At 36.7% G+C, this 21,909-nt stretch overlaps 2 protein-coding genes across 2 annotated transcripts in view; one reads left to right on the top strand and one right to left on the bottom strand.

Annotated features, from left to right (window-relative positions):
- Nucleotides 1-21,909, top strand: part of LOC137005952 (gastrula zinc finger protein XlCGF57.1-like) — a 779,808-nt gene that overhangs the window by 606,136 nt on the left and 151,763 nt on the right. The window lies entirely within an intron of this gene.
- LOC137005805 (zinc finger protein 721-like) overlaps nucleotides 1-21,909 on the bottom strand; it is a 73,171-nt gene that overhangs the window by 33,086 nt on the left and 18,176 nt on the right. The window contains exon 5 of the mRNA XM_067366473.1: nucleotides 14,775-15,362. Coding sequence (XP_067222574.1) covers nucleotides 14,775-15,362 — 588 coding nt within the window. The remainder of the gene's footprint in view (nucleotides 1-14,774; nucleotides 15,363-21,909) is intronic.

Below are 21,909 nucleotides of genomic sequence, written 5' to 3'. Positions count from 1 at the left end.
GGCAGACTCCTTGTGTGGCTACACCTGTGAGTTCTGTGTACGAAGGCAAGTCCATGACATTTCAGAATGGGCTGAGTTACGAGTCTGTCATGGCACTTGTAGATGAAAAGATATCGGGCACAGGTTACAAGCTGTACGTCGACAACTTTTACACCAGTCCCAAGCTTTTCAGAGACCTCCTCGGTAAGAAGATTTGGGCATGTGGCACCATTCGTCCGAACAGGATTGGTTTCCCAAAGTCAGTAACCAACAGACTACCGCGAAATGCTCCATGAGGGTCCATGCGATGGCTCAGAGAGGGTGAGCTGCTGTTTGTGGAATGGAAAGATACCCGGGAAGTGCTGATGTCCTCCACATTTCACAAAGCATATGAAGGCAACACAGTGCAAAGGAGGGTGAAGGACAATGATGGGCAGTGGTCTCAAGTGCATGTGCCTATTCCTGGTGCTGTGCTGGACTACAACAGGTTCATGGGGGGAATGGACCTGTCCGATGCCCTCATTGGGTACTACAATGTGCTCCACAAGACACGGAAGTGGTATGCTGTTGTCAATGCCTTCATTTTGCATCAGCATCTGGCCAGAGCAAGGAAGGAAAAACCCCTGACCCAGCATTCAGGGAAACGCTTGTTCTGGAACTTGCAGGCTTGGACTCAGGAACAGCTGCTCCTCAGGCTTCAAATGTTGCTCCTCACAACCCGAAGCACATTACAGAAGACAGCACTGCTGGACGACGAAATTGCAGGCTCTGCCACAAGAAGACACCAGTCATCTGTGCAACATGTGATGTGCCACTGTGCTTTCAGCCTCAAAGGGACTGCTACAATGACTGGCATAAGCAGGGTGGAAAATATTAATCATGTTTATAATTATTATTATTATTTACATGTTCAAAGCATTCGATTCTAATAGTTGTTCCAGAAATGTTTCCAAGTTTAGGTGGATTTGCAGTTCCGAGGAGGGAGAGAGGCAGAGAAGCCATCGCTGGTGTGAGAGAATAACGGTTAGGGATGCATTCACACTTACATGACCAATAAGTTTTCATCCTGTTTCTTCCTGTTTTAGTGAATTATTGTGTTCCATCATATCACACATATTTCCTAGGCTTGAAACCCTTCAGTTAGATTTATTCCATTTGGAATTCTTGTTTGTTCTGCTTGGTTTTGTTCTGCTTGTTTGCTCTCTCTCTGCCTCTTTTGCAGTGGGTGTCTTCTGAGTCGGCGCATTTGGACAAATGTGACAGACTGGTGTCAGGCAGTTCAAGGTAAGTACTCTCACACACATGCATAAACATTGTTGCAATTTTTTTTTCATCCTGATATAGTAAGTGAATTCACTATGATAGTGAACTGTTATCACAGTAAAAAACAAATTCTACAGTTGAAACAGAATATACTTCTCTTTGAAATTTTCTTTGTTCTACATGCACACCTTTTCTCTCTTCCCTTCTTATTTGCAGTGGGTGTCTTCTGAGTTGGCACAGTTGGAGCAAATGTGACAGGCTGGCTTCAGGCAATACTAGGTAAGTACTCTCACATAGATGCATAGATTTTGTTGCAAATTAGTTTTTTTTTTTTTTTGCTTTTGCTTAAACACTTTCTCTCTTCTGTCTTTCAGTGACTTTGTTTTCCAGTTGGTTAGAGAACAAATCTTCTTAGTGACTGCATTGATCAACATGTCTTCATACACTTTGTAAATACTATAGAGTTGCTTTAATTTTTCAGTAATTGTATACTCATAATTAGCAGTTTATTATAATTTATTTGAATGAAAACCTGTTTAAAATAACAAAATCATCTTTTGTGTTCATTAGTTGTAAAATGATCACTTTTGGAATGTCTATACATACAGAGAGACGGATGTTTTTTCCCTTCACTGTTTTCACTATTATAATTGTTCAAAATAAATATTATTTTGTTAAAATGTTGTGCTGAAATATGTTTTTCTTGTATGGTTTAATGGGCAGAGCAGTTTTGAATTTATATACATATATGTAGTATGTAGTGTTTACTTTTTATGCCAGTTGGTTACCTGGTGTCCATCTGGAGTCTCCAAATGGCCTTTTGGAAAGGACGCCTAGACTTTTCTTGAATAAAAGCTTACAGAAACTACATTTTTGGGAGTATCATCCTCAAATTTGAATCAAAACATGATTAGACATTTAGTTTTATATTTATGGTATTTTCAGGCCCTTAACATCAAAGTCTCATCCATTTTTCCCTAAGTGAATCTCATTCAAAGAAAACGTTAGTCACTTTCATGTATATTTTACCTTGTTTTACTCTGTTCCTATACTACTTTGAGTTACTTTGAGTGACTCTTGGGTAACACAATTTCAAGTGTCTAGTTTAAAATAAGACAATTTTTATGAATATAGACCATAGGGTTTAAGAGCTACAGACATTTGAATTTGGGTATGTCGTTTTCAGAAAATTCTCAAAAATAGGGGCGCAGGTTAAGAGGTTAAACTATGTAATGTTAGTTTTATATCGTTAGTAATAGTTAAATTTGTTTTTTTATGTTAAATTATGTTAAATTTATGTTAACTGTGAAAATATATACATTCATATTTATACATTTATTCTGTATTTAAGTCTGAATTTAAAGTACAGTACTTTAGGATTTTATTCATTACATTAAATTTGTAAAGTAATTTATTTGTAAATGAGCCAGAGTAATTTCTGTTACTATAATTTCTGTTCGATAATTTATTTTTTTATGCATGTTCACGTCTGTAAATAAAATAGTTGTTCTGTTCATTGTTTACTTCTTTTATGCAACTTATAATTTTACATGAAACATTATACATATACAATAATTTTTTTCATCATGTAAATTAAATATTTTTACATTAAAATACATCGTTTTATACATTACATAAAGTACCTTTGTTTACAAAGGTTAACTGTTTACAACAGAACTTAGGTTGAACATCATAAACAACGACTGAGATGGAGTGCAGTTGAATAAAATCATTGTTGCCATGTCTGGGATTGGGATACTTTTACACTGTGCTGTGATTACACTACTTTAGGGATGGTTTTGTTGTGCAAACCTGGCAACCCTCCACTCCAAAACCCCACCCCTTTCATGCACTTCGAAGTGCACGGCCCCTGAATTAGGACACAGCTATGGATACATAAACATTTTTTTAGAAAAACTAAAATCTGAATGTTTATTGTACTCAAATCTTACTGATATATCACTTGCATTATAATTTGGAACGCGGTGTACATCGATCTAGTATGAGTTCCAGTTTCATGGGTAGAAGGTTGGAAAAACACGGGTTACAGGTTGCCTGGAATGGGGCATTCAGCTCCAACCCTGATCAGACACACCTGAAGCAGTGAATTAAGATCTTCAGGGGCACTTGATAATTACAGGCAGGTGTGTTCGATCAGGGTTGGATCTGAACCAAAGAGCTTAGAACCCCGGAGGCGACACTTTGATACTTTTTGGGTAAAAGCCACTACATGGTGCTCTGGTAGCACGGCCACCATTATGGGGTGAAAATACTAACTGGACCATTTAATCCTTCACATCATATGCACCCAAAATCGGCGAATTTCACTGCCAAATCAGAAGCGCAATTGGTGGATCCAAAATGGTCAATATTCATTCAGGTTTCCGACCGCACCGACTAGTGGTTGAAGTAGTAGACTCGATTAGTCTATGCAAGCCCTAGCGCCTGTGCGCTGTTTTTATTGTAAACTCAATTTGTGCAGAGGGTGAAAGTAACGCAACAGGAGCACGTTGGAGGCTTGATCTGAACATCTGAAGTCTCTGATTTTGTATGCAAAAAGAATTATTGTGTTATCTACTTGGTTTCATTTACTATTGGCTTTTAAAGAGAAACACACAAACAGAAGTCCTTAGCATACATTCCTTACAAAAATACATTTATAATTACGGAAGAAAATGTACAAAATGTCTTCATGAAACATGATCTTTACTTAATATCCTAATGCTTTTAGGCATAAAAGAACAATTTATAATTTGGACTCATACAGTGTATTGTTGGCTATTGCTACAAATATACCCGTGCGACTTACGACTGGTTTTGTGGTCCATGGTCACATTTAATGGAAACACTGAATTTAAAGTGATGTAGTTACACATTATTACATGTACTCACTATTAGCAGTGGTTCTCAACCTTTCTTGTACACAATACACAACAGTTAAATCCACATATATGACAGCCTCTGAAATTTGTAAATACTAATCTTATATTCAGCCATTTGACTAAAAATACATTCAGCCGTCACTCCCAAAATGGATTCAATGAGTCATCTTGTTAATGTTATAAATGAATTATGTCTCTGTTTGTCATTACCGATTAAAGAGTATCTGGCGCCATCATTTGCCGAGTACATTGGTATTAAAAACGGCTTTTAAAACTGTCCATGATTCAGTTTTGGGGACTGTGACAGAAGTTTGATGCTGTCTTGGAACAAGCAACAGCCACATTTTGTTTGTTTATCGTGTTCATGTTTTAAGGCCTGGAAGAACGGACAGTGCTTATCTGCCTTGTCTGGGTGGATCCTCATAAGGTGCTCCTTCAGATGTGAAGAAGTTTCATGGCTTCGTTTGAAAACACTTGCTCACAGAGTAAACACATTGGGAGTTGGGTGTTGATAGGAGAAGGTATAAATCCATAATTAAGATATTCAATAGAAAATTGTCTGCATTTTTTTCTTGTTCGGCGGCGCCATTTTTTATGATGGGTCCACTTTTGCGCGGGCAAATACACTTATCTTTTTTTGAATTCACCATTTGTGGACTGTGATTTTGAACTGAAAAGTGACTAAATGTCACAGAGGCTATTATTTATGGAAGACTGGAATGCAGGATTTGTTGTGACACATTATAAACTGAAAGAATAAGTAATGTCAATCAGTTTAATTAAAACAAAACAAATATGAAAATATAATAAATTATTTTAAAATGGGCAAACTAGTAGAACTAGTAGGAAATTGTGCATTTCTTGTTTTATGTTAAATGTTTGATTATTCTGTTGAACGTAAAAATCTTAAATTAGAATAAATTAATAAACAGTAGTAATTATTAAAAATAAATAAACATATGAGAGCGTTTATTCACATGTTTAAGACTGTTTAATAAAGCCAGCATTTAAAAACATTTTTCCAGTTTTTTCTTTATCTATTTGAAAATCTAGTTAAAATATGCTATTATAATCTCTCAAAACTTTTTTTTCGAACTGCAGGCACTGCAATGCATTCTCTGTGGGTTCCGGGAGGGCTCGCACTAACGTGCTTTCTGTTGTTGAATTTTTATTCATACATAATAATGCCATATGAAGAATTTCGAACCTACAACTAAGTGTATTTGTACGATAGCAGTAACTGTGTAAAGTGACTGTTGTAGGGTAATCAAAATAATAATTAGTCTGTTCTTTTGTTTTTATTTATTTTCATTTTTAGTTTAGTGTATTTAACTTCTGCTTTAAAAAAAAACATTTTATTTTTAGATTGTAAAGTTACAATTTTAGAATATAGCCTAGGTCTAATTTGATTTGACCCTTTTTTTTTTGCACATAATATAGCATATCTTGTTTTTATAGCCTTCAATATGAACATTGTCTCTAGGACAATATTGGGCAGGATGTGAAATAACATTTCTTTTAATTAAATACAGATTTTTTTTTTTTTTTTAGATCCCAGCCCTATGGCATGCTTTAAATAATGAATTTGTGAATTCGGACACTTTTCTGTAAGATTATACTTCTGTATATTCTCTATTTCTGTAGAGCTGGACATTTGAATAATAATGATCAAATTCAGCTGTGAGAATAAAACCAACCTGTTTGTTCATCAGTATCTTCATGTTTCACACTCAATGTTTCAATCTTCATGTCTTCAGTCTCATCTTTAATAAACACATCTTCAGTCTCCTCTTTAATAATTATCTTCATATCTTTACTCTCCTCTTTAATAAACAGCATATTCATATCTTCAGTCTCCTCTTTAATAAACGCCATCTTTAAGAAGAGAATAATTAACAGAGTTAATGGTCTTGACCTGGTTAGACAAAAAACACTTAAAACTGACACTGCAAATTAATAAACTTAATATTTAAGCATTTATGACTGATGAAAACATGGTTAGTTAGTTTGTTAGTGCTTGTTGTTCTCGTTCATGTTCACTGTTTGAGCAGCACGTGTCGTGATTCACTGAATCATTTCTCAAAGTATTTGATTCAATTGACTCGGAGTTGAAAAGTTCAGTTTCTCCACCATTACTCTACAGACACTGAACTCGTGTTCATGATAAACTGATTTATGATTTATATATAGAGAGAAATGAGATGCATGTTTACTGTTTCTCATTTTCTCAGTGGATATGAGTTTTACTCACACAAATATCCTTCATTACAGTTAGATAAACACACAATGTTACATTAAATAGTAAATAAACTCATTTCACGTCGCTTGTTTAAAACAAAACACACAACTATAAATCACTGAACTGTTTCTATCGATTAAAACCGATTAAATTCTTAAAACAAACCTTTCTTCAGCAGAATCACAGCAGATGCAGGAGCGCGGCGCAGTCTTACGACGTCATGTAGTCACTCCAAAATAGAAGTCTTGTCTACAATCCCAGGTGGAAGAAAAATACTATAGTAAATACTTTAGTGTTTTTGAACCATACTATAGTAAATTGTAATATAGTATTTACAACACTTTGTTAATAGATTCAACAGCATACTGTAGTATTAACTATAGTGAACTGATAAACTGTTATAAATACTGTAGTATACTTTAGTTTTTACTAAAGTAAATTATAGTGTATATTGTAGTATAATATACCCTACAGTTGTAGAAAACTAAAACTTAGCACAACATTGAGTAAAGTAATTTGTTTATATTACTATAGCTGTTATATTATCACAGCAACTATAGAATTACCACAATAAATTAATTCAAGTACTTTACTATAGTATGGTTCAAAAACACTATATAGTATTTACTATTAAATTACTATAGTATCTTTCCTCCTATTTAAATATAACTGTTTCACCAGATAATCTTTGTATTAAAATATAAACAATGACAAATATGATACAAACATGTTAAAAAGGTTAAATGAGTTCATTCATGTGTCCGATCTAAAACACATAGTACACTAATCCAGCGTTTTTAAAATATCCCCTTACAGGGAACCACTACTAAACTGTTCACAAGCTCCTAGGGTTTTGATTTTGGTTTCATTTGTTGAAATAAATATAAAAATACGGTGTGTTCGTGTCTGTCTGCCCGCTGAATTTGACCCATAATCTCTGATTCTTCTTCTCTGTGATCTTGGAAAAGGGGAATATTTACAATATCAACAGTTGTATGCCTACTCAATATGCTTTTAAACGTTTCCAACAAATAAATTAATTGACTTTTCTCAGAGTGTTGAACACATAGATTTATTTGGCTACTCATATGATGGCTGATCCAGCAGTGAAAAAAAAAAAAAAAAGAATTATCATGCGATCCGATAAAATAGCTTATATTCCCTGCAAACGATACCATTAAAAATGTGAATGTTCTACTTAATGGCAGAAACAAAAAAAAGGTAAGCAAATATCCATATTAATTTCAGTGCAAGTAATAGGGGGCGATCCTGTCAAAAAAAGTTTGAGCTCGAAAGTGTTCCTTATGACATGTGAAATAAACCTAATCCATGGATATTGACATGCAGCCAGGAGTCGTGTTTCCTGACATTTATATGTGCCTGATTTCAACACCGGGGAAATACATAAAGCAAATCTGCCTGTGAATATTTTATAACTACAATAAAGGTAGGTTTAAATCCGAGTGATCACTTATCAATGTTATATATGTTATATATTTCGTCATATTGTCCAGCCCTAAAACTTTTATAGATTTTGTCAGTGTTTATTTTAAAACTTAAACCCAATTATGCAGAATATAAGATGGTAAATATTTAGTTGATGAGTTGTCAACACAATTTATAACAATACAATATGGTATGATTTTACCTCAAAATCCAACAATTTGACACAAAATTATATGAATGACTCATTGGGCGTAACCGCAGTCATAACGGTTGATGGTGACATCACGTGCATACCCTCTACTGTGTCCTGACCATAGACATATAATAAACACAGTGTAAATAAATTAAATAATATTTTGCAGTGTTGAAAAAAAATTAAACAATTTTATAATGAATTGAAGGACATAACTCTTTTTTAGAATCAGAATCAGTTTTATTTGCCAAGTGTGCACAAACACACAAGGAATTTTCTTCGGTACCTGCGCCATGTGCAATCGGGCTGCGTATAGTGGAACCTGTTGGATTAAGACTTCCGAAGTCGTTCAAGAATCATTGATGTAAGTGCATATATGTATCTCTGTGTGTTTATTATACGTTTTATTAGAGGTTTAATCTCTGATATACAAAATTGTTTGTCAACGTATTCGCTGCTCATTTGTTTAAAAAAGTTGCATTGACTGTATAGCCTAACTAGCCAGCCATGGAACCGTCACTGTCTTAAATACAGCTAAACTACTGAACGGAATGATATATGCTGTCGTAAGCTAATTATATGGCGTATAGGTAAACTAATGTATAGTGGAAGTGATTGTGGTGTTACTGATTTTCTAACTGAAATGAATGACACCGTTAAATGTTGTGTTTAATTAGCAAAATAGGTAGTGTGAAACGTATTGTAAAACACCTGTCCTGCTCCTACCCTGTTTCTCAGATCAGATTATTACATTTGAGTGACATTTCCTATATTTCTTCTATCCTGCTCTTACAGATGCATCAATCAATATTATTAGTTTCAGAAAATCCCCTTTTGCCACAGTGCACTTCATGTTGCACTATGTATCACTGCAGTTTATGCCCTGCCCTGAAGCCAACCACCCTGAAAAAAATCAAGCAACACTGGGAAGTCCATTTAAAAAAGGCAATTGTTTTCCAAGGTAAGTTCGTTACTATATTTTATTGTAGCTGTAGCTTACTTATAGAGGCTCAAATACGAGATAATTATCCTTAAAATAAATATTACAGTGTGCTGCTCTGTAACAATTTGTGCTGTGTAAACCACTATTTAAATAAAGACTTCAAAATTAGTATACCTAATTATGTCATCGCTTTGCTTTTTCAAAATTTATTGAATATCGATTTCTAATGATGCTTTGGTATTGTTTTCCCTGATTTTTATACTGTGCTTTATCTACAGACAAAAGATTATTTCTGCATTTGCCCTGCAGAACTGAGGCTCATTACCATTGCCCCAAATGCAGCAACACTGTTCTCAGGAGATATGTTATGGAAGCTCACCTTCAGATATGCTCATTCTTAGATGTATCCCGCCCCTCTTTGGCTTCACAACCCTCTAAAACACCACCTGCACCGGTTCCATTTTCCACAATGACACCTGCACCGGTTTCTGTGTCCACAACGACACCTGCTCTGGTTTCTGTGTCCACAACGACACCTGCACCGGTTTCTGTGTCCACAACGACACCTGCTCTGGTTTCTGTGTCCACAACGACACCTGCTCTGGTTTCTGTGTCCACAATGACACCTGCTCCGGTTCCATTTTCCACAATGACACCTGCACCGGTTTCTGTGTCCACAACGACACCTGCTCTGGTTTCTGTGTCCACAACGACACCTGCTCTGGTTTCTGTGTCCACAACGACACCTGCACCGGTTTCTGTGTCCACAACGACACCTGCTCTGGTTTCTGTGTCCACAACGACACCTGCTCTGGTTTCTGTGTCCACAACGACACCTGCACCGGTTTCTGTGTCCACAACGACACCTGCTCTGGTTTCTGTGTCCACAATGACACCTGCTCCGGTTCCATTTTCCACAATGACACCTGCTCTGGTTTCTGTGTCCACAACGACACCTGCTCTGGTTTCTGTGTCCACAACGACACCTGCACCGGTTTCTGTGTCCACAACGACACCTGCTCTGGTTTCTGTGTCCACAACGACACCTGCTCTGGTTTCTGTGTCCACAATGACACCTGCTCCGGTTCCATTTTCCACAATGACACCTGCACCGGTTTCTGTGTCCACAACGACACCTGCTCTGGTTTCTGTGTCCACAACGACACCTGCTCCGGTTCCATTTTCCACAATGACACCTGCTCTGGTTTCTGTGTCCACAACGACACCTGCTCTGGTTTCTGTGTCCACAATGACACCTGCTCCGGTTCCATTTTCCACAATGACACCTGCACCGGTTTCTGTGTCCACAACGACACCTGCTTTGGTTTCTGTGTCCACAATGACACCTGCACCGGTTTCTGTGTCCACAACGACACCTGCTCTGGTTTCTGTGTCCACAACGACACCTGCTCTGGTTCCATTTTCCACAACGACACCTGCTCTGGTTTCTGTGTCCACAATGACACCTGCTCCGGTTCCATTTTCCACAACGACACCTGCTCTGGTTCCATTTTCCACAATGACACCTGCTTTGGTTTCTGTGTCCACAATGACACCTGCACCGGTTTCTGTGTCCACAACGACACCTGCTCTGGTTTCTGTGTCCACAACGACACCTGCTCTGGTTCCATTTTCCACAACGACACCTGCTTTGGTTTCTGTGTCCACAATGACACCTGCTCTGGTTTCTGTGTCCACAACGACACCTGCTCTGGTTTCTGTGTCCACAACGACACCTGCTCTGGTTTCTGTGTCCACAACGACACCTGCTCTGGTTTCTGTGTCCACAACGACACCTGCTCTGGTTTCTGTGTCCACAACGACACCTGCTCCAGTTCCATTTTCCACAACGACACCTGCTCTGGTTTCTGTGTCCACAATGACACCTGCTCTGGTTTCTGTGTCCACAACGACACCTGCTCTGGTTTCTGTGTCCACAACGACACCTGCTCCGGTTCCATTTTCCACAATGACACCTTCTCTGGTTTCTGTGTCCACAACGACACCTGCTCTGGTTTCTGTGTCCACAATGACACCTGCTCCGGTTCCATTTTCCACAATGACACCTGCACCGGTTTCTGTGTCCACAACGACACCTGCTCTGGTTTCTGTGCCCACAATGACACCTGCTCCGGTTCCATTTTCCACAATGACACCTGCACCGGTTTCTGTGTCCACAATGACACCTGCTCTGGTTTCTGTGTCCACAATGACACCTGCTCCGGTTCCATTTTCCACAATGACACCTGCACCGGTTTCTGTATCCACAACACCACCTGCACCGGTTTCTGTGTCCACAACGACACCTGCTCCGGTTCCTCTGTCTGCAAAAACAGGTTCACAGTCATCAAAAAACAAAAATGTGATTAAATGCCCACATTGTTCAGTCACTGTGCTAAAAAAGAACTTGGTAATCCACATTAACCGAAAACATACTGATAATTCGAAAGATATTACAATGAAATCACATCTTTCTAGTGTGTGTATTGACTCATCAAATGGACTGTCAGCAGTTCAAAGAAGTGGTCATGGTTTCTCTGTACCAGTTCATGTACAGAGAAAGACGTGGGGCAAAGCTCATTATGTTAGGTGTGACTTGGAGGAATGTCGCCAATACCAGCTACTTGCTCACCGGAGTGGACACACGTTTAGTCTCTGTGAACACCTTCGTTCACTGGATTATTGTTGTGAGAGAGCATTTGAGGAGTTCTTGGTGAGACACGTTAAATCAGGCAACACTTGGCTAAGTGCTAATGTATGCGATTAACGCCACAAAACAGGAAGTTGTTGAAACTCTACAATGTCCAATCTGCTGCAAACTTAACACGTTTGATAATATTTCTGGCCTGAACACATCTATATCACAATATTCGGTTATGGTCAAACGCCACCTGTTAGCAGCAGGAAGTGTGCCACTTTGAAAATGACTGACATAATTCTCCTGTATATACAGGTGCTGTCATATAATTAGAATATCATCAAGTAGTTGATTTATTTCATTAATTCCATTCAAAAAGTGAAACTTGTATATTATATTCATTCATTACACAGACTGATATATTTCAAATGTTTATTTCTTTTAATTTTGATGATTATAACTGACAACTAAGGAAAATTCCAAATTCAGTATCTCAGAAAATTAGAATGTTACTTAAGACCAATACAAAGAAAGGATTTTTAGAAATCTTGGCCAACTGAAAAGTATAACATGAAAAGTATGAGCATGTACAGCACTCAGTACTTAGTTGGGGCTCCTTTTGCCTGAATTACTGCAGCAATGCGGCGTGGCATGGAGTCGATCAGTCTGTGGCACTGCTCAGGTGTTATGAGAGCCCAGGTTGCTCTGATAGTGGCCTTCAGCTCTTCTGCATTGTTGGGTCTGGCATATCACATCTTCCTCTTCACAATACCCCATAGATTTCCTATGGGGTTAAAGTCAGGCGAGTTTGCTGGCCAATTAAGAACAGGGATACCATGGTCCTTAAACCAGGTACTAGTAGCTTTGGCACTGTGTGCAGGTGCCAAGTCCTGTTGCAAAATGAAATCTGCATCTCCATAAAGTTGGTCAGCAGCAGGAAGCATGAAGTGCTCTAAAACTTCCTGGTATACGGCTGCGTTGACCTTGGACCTCAGAAAACACAGTGGACCAACACCAGCAGATGACATGGCACCCCAACAAACCATCACTGACTGTGGAAACTTTACACTGGACCTCAAACAACGTGGATTGTGTGCCTCTCCTCTCTTCCTCCAGACTCTGGGACCCTGATTTCTAAAGGAAATGCAAAATTTACTTTCATCAGAGAACATAACTTTGGACCACTCAGCAGCAGTCCAGTCCTTTTTGTCGTTAGCCCAGGCGAGACGCTTCTGATGCTGTATGTTGTTCAAGAGTGGCTTGACACAAGGAATGCGACAGCTGAAACCCATGTCTTGCATACGTCTGTGCGTAGTGGTTCTTGAAGCACTGACTCCAGCTGCAGTCCACTCTTTGTGAATCTCCCCCACATTTTTGAACGGGTTTTGTTTCACAATCCTCTCCAGGGTGTGGTTATCCCTATTGCTTTTACACTTCTTTCTACCACATCTTTTCCTTCCCTTCGCCTCTCTATTAATGTACTTGGACACAGAGCTCTGTGAACAACCAGCCTCTTTTGCAATGACCTTTTGTGTCTTGCCCTCCTTGTGCAAGGTGTCAATGGTCGTCTTTTGGACAGCTGTCAAGTCAGCAGTCTTCCCCATGATTGTGTAGCCTACAGAACTAGACTGAGAGACCATTTAAAGGCCTTTGTAGGTGTTTTGAGTTAATTAGCTGATTAGAGTGTGGCACCAGGTGTCTTCAATATTGAACCTTTTCACAATATTCAAATTTTCTGAGATACTGAATTTGGGATTTTCCTTTGTTGTCAGTTATAATCATCAAAATTAAAAGAAATAAACATTTGAAATATATCAGTCTGTGTGTAATGAATGAATATAATATACAAGTTTCACTTTTTAAATCAACTTTTTGATGATATTCTAATTATATTACCAGCACCTGTACTCGCTTATATGCATGTCGCCCACTATTCACTCTTTTCCTAAGGCCAATGGGTGGCGGTTAGCCCGGGTGCGAGGGCCCTTTCAGCGCTGCTTGCAGCTTTAATTAACATTACATATGCGAGCATGACTCTCACTCAGCTTGTGAATGAGTATTGCACACAGCCACTTAAAAACTGCTCACAAGCTTCTATGGGTTTGATTTTGGTTGTCATTTGTTGAAATAAAAACAGTTGAAAAAAAAAAAATACAGTGTGTCGGTGTCTGTCTGCTGAATGCCCATCCAATTCTCCTCCATGGCCATATGGGAAAGCGAATATTTACACCCTACCAACAAAGAAATGGTTCGACTTCTGTCAGCTTGTTGAAGACATTTATTTGGACATTTTCTACCATATGATGGCTGAAGTAGCAGCGCGTGACACTGTTCTCATGATAACCAGATCGACATTGTAAACTGAATTCTAAAAAACTGAAGTAAAAACACCAAATTATCATTCAATGGGATAAAATATCTTCTCTTTCCTGCAGACGATACCATGAAGAATGTTAATATTTAACCAAGCCAAAAAATAATAATAAAGCAAGCTGGTTCCATATTCATTTCAGTATCAGCAGACACAAAATGCTATAAAAAGGTGACAACTTTTAAAGTAAAAAAAAAACAAAAAAAAATGACAAATGAAAAAAAAAATCACATGTGTATGGATTATCTCCAGGTGATAAAGCGTCAATTTTTTTGTGTGAAACTCTTTCTAGGCTGATCACATGTAAAAGGCTTCTCTCCAGTGTGAATATTCATGTCCCCCCTAAGGCTTTTTCATGTTTATAATTGCTAAATTATTATATTAATATATTTGATATATTTTTATTTCATATATTTGAATGTGTTTATTGATATGCCATACTTTATTTTGCTGTAGCCTACAGACAAAGTTAATACACTCAGAAAGTCCAGTTATGGATGACAAGAACAAACAAATGTCAAGTTTTTCAACTTCGAATCTTCAGTTTCTGGCCTCCTAGTGATGTGAAATAAGAGCAGGAGTTAACTCAGGGTGATTATTTTTACTTTATTTTGTATTTGATCTGCGCATTTTGGATGTGGCGTCCGTCAAAAATAGTCTGGGACACTTCTGAAACACACCGCGGCTCAACTGGTGTAAACACGAGCATTGACCAGAATGGCCGCGTATCGGCTTCAGTAGCTGCGTCGCAGCCGTAACGCGCCACACAAGTGTGCGGCGTAAACAAGGCTTAAGGCTTTTCTCCAGTGTGAGTGCTCATGTGGGCTGTAAGGCATTTTTTCCAACTGAAACTCTTTCCACACTGTTGGCAGGTGAAAGGTTTCTCTCCAGTGTGAGTTCTCATGTGGGCTGTAAGGTTTCCTTTGTCACGGAAACTATTTCCACACTGTTGGCAGGTGTAAGGCCTTTCTCCAGTGTGAATTCTCATGTGGACTTTAAGGTGTAATTTTCTCCTGAAACTCTTTCCACAATGTTGGCAGGTGAATGGGTTCTCTCTAACATGAATTCTCATGTGGGCTACAAGGTTTCCTTTATGACTGTAACTCTGTCCACATTGTTGGCAGGTGTAAGCCTTTTCTCCAGTGTGAATTCTCATATGGCCTATAAGGTTTCCTTTTTGTGTGAAACTCTTTCCACACTGTTGGCAGGTGTAAGGCCTTTCTCCAGTATGAATTCTCATGTGGACATTAAGCATGTCTTTACTTGTGAAACTCTTTCCACACTGTTGACAGGTGTAAGGCTTTTCTCCAGTATGAATTCTCATGTGGACTTTAAGCATGTGTTTATGTATGAAACTCTTTCCACACTGTTGGCAGGTGTAAGGCTTTTCTCCAGTGTGAACTCTCAAGTGGACTTGAAGGTTGCTATGTTGATTAAAAGTCTTTCCACACTGTTGGCAGGAGAAATAACTTTTAGTTCCTGTCTTTTGAGCTCCTTTTTGTGAAGAAACCTGTTTTGATCTTTCTTTAGTCATGAAATTATAATGTTTTTTCTCTTCTTTTTCATTAAGTTCATGACTCGCCTCTCTCAGTGTCATTAGGTCTAGGGAAAAAATAGACATAAAACAATTTAGACATTTAAAGCATCAAAACCAACAACATGTATGAATTCAATTTTCAATTCTAGGGCACCTTTAATAATGATGGTAGCCCGTTTAGGAAAACAGCATTCTTGTTTTTTATTACTGCAATATGTTTTAACTGATTTTCTTTTTGTGTGTGCTTCACTCATGTTTCCCCTTTTCCTCAAGATGGTGCACAAGCCTCAACAGCGCAACCTTGTTATTGAAAGTAAAGATGAAAAGGATGAAATGGCTGAAATGCATCTTTACGCACAACTTGCCAGCCTGCATGGAGAGCTGTGCTCTAAATCACAAATCTTATGATAATTTGATAATCTTCATTTAGATTTCACACTATTAGTTGTTTTCGTGCCTTTTGCACAACATTGCACCATTTCATGCTTTTCATCTTCAGAAAGATCTTTCTTCCTCCACATATTGCATGAGAACTGTGACTTGCTTAATAATGTGGAACATCATCTAAGTAGGGTTTCCATAGACCTGGCAAATTATTTTGTCTGAGATTGATACAAGTTATCTAAAAAGACATGGATACATAAAAATTTTCTTAGAATAACTAAAATCTGAATGTTTATTGTGCTGAAATCTTACTGATATGTCACTTGCATTATAATTTGGAACGCGGTGTACATCGATCTAGTATGAGTTCACGGCTGGGAAGTCAAGGGCTTGACTGCTGTTCCAGTTTCACGGGTAGAAGGTTGGAAAAACACGGGTTACAGGTTGCCTGGAATGCGGCATTCAGCTCCAACCCTGATCAGACACACCTGAAGCAGTGAATTAAGATCTTCAGGGGCACTTGATATTTACAGGCAGGTGTGTTTGATCAGGGTTGGATCTAAACCAAAGAGCTTAGAACCCAGTAGGTGACACTTTGATACTTTTTGGGTAACAGCCACTAGATGGCGCTCCGGTAGCACGGCCGCCATTATGGGGTCAAAATACTAACTGGACCACAAAATCCTTCACATCTTACGCACCCAAAATCGGTGAATTTCACTGCCAAATCAGAAGCGCAATAGAACAAAATTTTTAAAATTAATTCATCAGTAAATTGTATGATCCTACAGTAAATGTTGTATTGTCTTTTATTTGTTTTATTTGACTAGTTGTGAAATCCAACCATTCAACCTTCTGAGGTAACATAGTTAGCCTACTTTGAGTATTTCCATTTTATGCAACTTTACACATTTATTAATAGTAAATAAATAATTAATAAATTTAAGATCATCATGTTTGCAACGAACAATATATTTCAGACCTAGTGGAGTAATAGTGATAATAGTATCTAGGTCTGAATAGAAAAATACAACAAATATATTGTTTACAAGTAGTGCGTTGATTCAGCGTGGTATGTAGGAGTGTTTTCACACTTATGGATCGTTTGTTTTGTTCTAAAAACAGGGACTAAATTTGTTACAATGTTGCATTTTTTTCTTGGTTTGGTTTGGTTTGCTTTCACATGGCAACATTTCCAAGCATACCAAATGTTTATGGAAGACACATGCGAGAACAACTGTCCTCTTATTGATCAGAGTTTTCTCAGCGTCATCCATAAATAACGATTGACAAGTTCGCTCCATAAGCTTATCGTGTCTGTATTTGTAATTGACGAGATACACGCAAACACTATATGAAAGTAGCCATCATTCCCGCTGTTAAATTATATACTCTCTGGATGTTGTTGTCTAGTAGGCTGTGTCGAGACCATACAGGTGCTGATCATATAATTAGAATATCATCAAAAAGTTGATTTATTTCACTAATTCCATTCAAAAAGTGAAACTTGTATATTATATTCATTCATTACACACAGACTGATATATTTCAAATGTTTATTTCTTTTAATTTTGATGATTATAACTGACAACTAAGGAAAATCCCAAATTCAGTATCTCAGAAAATTAGAATATTGTGAAAATGTTCAATATTGAAGACACCTGGTGCCACACTCTAATCAGCTAATTAACTCAAAACACCTGCAAAAGCCTTTAAATGGTCTCTCAGTCTAGTTCTGTAGGCTACACGACTTGACAGTGGTCCAAAAGACGACCATTGACACCTTGCACAAGGAGGGCAAGACACAAAAGGTCATTGCAAAAGAGGCTGGCTGTTCACAGAGCTCTGTTGCCAAGCACATTAATAGAGAGATGAAAGGAAGGAAAAGATGTGGTAGAAAAAGTGTACAAGCAATAGGGATAACCGCACCCTGGAGAGGATTGTGAAACAAAACCCATTCAAAACTGTGGGGGAGATTCACAAAGAGTGGACTGCAGCTGGAGTCAGTGCTTCAAGAACCACTACGCACAGACGTATGCAAGACATGGGTTTCAGCTGTCGCATTCCTTGTGTCAAGCCACTCTTGAACAACAACAATCAGGCACACAATCCACATTGCTTGAGGTCCAGTGTAAAGTTTCCACAGTCAGTGATGGTTTGGGGTGCCATGTCATCTGCTGGTGTTTTCTGAGGTCCAAGGTCAACGCAGCCGTATACCAGGAAGTTTTAGAGCACTTCATGCTTCCTGCTGCTGACCAACTTTATGGAGATGCAGATTTCATTTTCCAACAGGACTTGGCACCTGCACACAGTGCCAAAGCTACCAGTACCTGGTTTAAGGACCATGGTATCCCTGTTCTTAATTGGCCAGCAAACTCGCCTGACCTTAACCCCATAGGAAATCTATGGGGTATTGTGAAGAGGAAGATGCGATATGCCAGACCCAACAATGCAGAAGAGCTGAAGGCCACTATCAGAGCAACCTGGGCTCTCATAACACCTGAGCAGTGCCACAGACTGATCGACTCCATGCCACGCCGCATTGCTGCAGTAATTCAGGCAAAAGGACCCCCGACTAAGTATTGAGTGCTGTACATGCTCATACTTTTCATGTTCATACATTTCAGTTGGCCAAGATTTCTAAAAATCCTTTCTTTGTATTGGTCTTAAGTAATATTCTAATTTTCTGAGATACTGAATTTGGGATTTTCCTTAGTTGTCAGTTATAATCATCAAAATTAAAAGAAATAAACATTTGAAATATATCAGTCTGTGTAATGAATGAATATAATATACAAGTTTCACTTTTTGAATGGAATTAGTGATTGAGCTGAATTGAAATAGTACAGAATGAAATCCTGTCCAGCACGATGCGGGAGGGCTCGTGCTCTTCAGATACAATGACAGACTTCGAAACGGACACTGGAATGAATAATTCTCTTGGCCATCTCTGATATAACTGCATGGCGTAAAATTACGATAACAATGCAATTTCACATGCTTCAGTAATTTATTTGCATTAAATGCATTATTTTAATGCATTAAAAATTTGAAATTAATAACACATGCATTAACGTTGACAGCCCTAATCAAAATGTAAAGTCTAATCTTAAAATGCATGTTTTTATGTATCCTTTTAATAAGAATAATAGTTATTAGCATGAACATTACTAGTATATTGATGGTTTATTAGTACTTAAAAAGTTCATATTAATGCATTATTCTGCAAGACCTTATTATATATCATTAATACTGCCCAATAATTAAACTTAGCAACTACTTTAAATATTAATAAGCAGTAATCAGGAGTTTATTGAGGCAAAAGTCCTTGTTAATAGTGAGAATTGGACCCTAAACTTAAGTGTGCCAGAATAATTTAAGAATTTTATATTATTTATTTGAAAGAATTAAAAGAGGAGTTTCATGTCTATCCTAGTATTATTTATTAACTCATTGAGGTTGATATAATACTAAGAAAGTAGTAAGTAATTAAATACTTTTTGGAATCATTTGTACAGTAATCTAATTACACTATTGAAGATGTAATTAGTAATTCATTACGTTTTTAGAGTAACTTACCCAACACTGTTAAAAGTTCATAAATGCAATCAATTGTTCCATGATTTGAGACCCTGGACCACAAGACCAGTCATAAGGGTCACTTTTTTTTTTAAATTAAGATTTATACATCATCGGAAAGTTAAATTAATAAGTGATGTATGGTTTGTTAGGATAGGATACAATCATTTGAAAACCTGGAAGGTGCAAATAAATCTAAATATATACCTTAAGGCATTTTTAGAGTTGTTTTTTCTGAGTGGCAAACACAAAAGTAAAGACTCATAACTCCAAAACTATAGCAAGGAGAGTCAAAAGGTAGGTATCATTTGATAGAACACTTTTTACTTTTAAAATAAAATAAAATAAAATAAAATGAAAATATAAAAAAATAAAATTAAAATAAAAATATATATATATATATATATATATATATATATATATATATATATATATATATATATATATATATATATATATATATATATATATATAAATTACATTACAATAGGACATTCTCATGCTGAGAATCTGCTGATAAAATTCAAATCAAATACTTTTCATATAATTTTACATATCCTTTTTATTTGACATGGAAATTATTTTTTTGATGAAGCTCTGCTACATGTGAGGTGGATCAAATTTTGTGGTGATAATGTACAAAATACCTTCATGTAACATGACCTTTACTTAATATCCTAATGCTTTTTGGCATAAAAGAACATTTTATAATTTTGACTCATACAGTGTACTGTTGGCTATTTCTACAAATATACCCGGGCGACTTACGACTGGTTTTGCGGTCCAGGATCACATTTAATGGAAACACTGAATTTTAAAGTGATGTACACATTACTACATATACTCTCTATCGTAATAAGTTATTAATGCTTAATTACAAATAACCAAACCATAGCTCTAGCTCTACAGTAAGTACACTTGAAGGAGCAAATGAACAAACTGAGTGAATTCGGACACTTTTCTGTAAGATTATACTGTATATTCTCTATTTCTGTAGAGCTGGACATTTTAATAATGATCAAAAGTTCAGCTGTGAGAATAAAACCAACCTGTTTGTTCCTCAGTATCTTCATGTTTCACTCTGAATGTTTCTTCAATCGTCATGTCTTCACTCTCCTCTTTAATAAACTCAATCTTTATATCTTCAGTCTCCTCTTTAATGAACTCCATCTTTAATAAGAGAATAATTTAACAGAGTTATTGGTCTAATGACCAGGTTAGACAAAAAAAATCTCTAAAAACTAAGGCTGCAAATGAATAAACTTCATGTTTAGGCATTTATGACTAATGAAAACATGCTTAGTTTGTTTGTTAGTATTTGTTGTTCTCGTTCATGTGATTTATGATATATAGGCTAGAGAGAAATGAGACGCAGGTTTACTGTTTCTCATCAGTGGATATGAGTTTTACTCACACAAATATCCTTCATTACAGTTAGATAAACACACAATGTTACATTAAATAGTAAATAAACTCATTTAACATCGCTTGTTTAAAACAAAACACACAACTATAAATCAGTGAACTGTTTCTATCGATTAAAACAGCTTAAATTCTTAAACAAACCTTCAGCAGAATCACAGCAGATGCAGGATCGCGGCGCAGTCTTATGACGTCATGTCGTCACTCCAAAATAAAAGTCCTGTTCAGACTCTGCATTGTCTACAATCACAGAAGTGCATAGAAATCTAACTGTTTTTTAAATACCTTTTTTTATAAACTTTTTCAAAGTATTAACACAAAGCTTCATACAAATAGTTACTTTTTTTTCTCCTCTTCCCCATAACCTTTACCACCAAAGTAAACATATAAATTCAAACAACAATAATAACAATAAAAATAAATAAATAAAACAAATAAACATTACAAAAACTTAAAGTAGCTTTTACTTTAACAAAAGAACAATATTATTGTAAGAAAATATAAGTTACAAATAATAACTAAATAAAAGTACATAATAATTAAATTAAACTCTGATATATTTGTGGTCTATACAAACATATACAACCATGAAACACTTACGTTCATACTAAAACATGTTCAAGTGTATTAGAGTTAATGGCCTCTAGTTAGAAGGTAGGGTCTTCATCTTTTCAAAATATGTAATCATAGGTTTCCAGATTTTATAAAATTTTTGAATGGATCCTTTTTTGAGATATTTTATTTTTTCTGGTTTTAAAAATAAAATAAAATCACAAATCCACATTGAAATCTTTGGTGGGTTTTTTGACTTCCATTCTAACAATATTCTCCTTCTTGCTAATAATGAAGCAAAAGCAAAAACATTTTTCATATTGTTAGTTAAATGTATTCCATGTTCTGCTACACTGAAAATAGCAGTTTCAACGCAGGGTGTTGTCTTCCAGTTAAAGGCTTTGTTTATTGTTTTAAATACAAAAGTGCCAAATAGTTATTCAGCTTTTGGCAGGACCAAAACATGTGAATAATGTCAGCT

Source organism: Chanodichthys erythropterus, chromosome 3, assembly GCF_024489055.1.
Source record: "Chanodichthys erythropterus isolate Z2021 chromosome 3, ASM2448905v1, whole genome shotgun sequence".
NCBI classification, from domain to species: Eukaryota; Metazoa; Chordata; class Actinopteri; order Cypriniformes; family Xenocyprididae; genus Chanodichthys; species Chanodichthys erythropterus.
The sequence above is the reverse complement of the archived record's forward strand: the minus strand, read 5'-3'. Positions and strand labels throughout refer to the sequence as shown.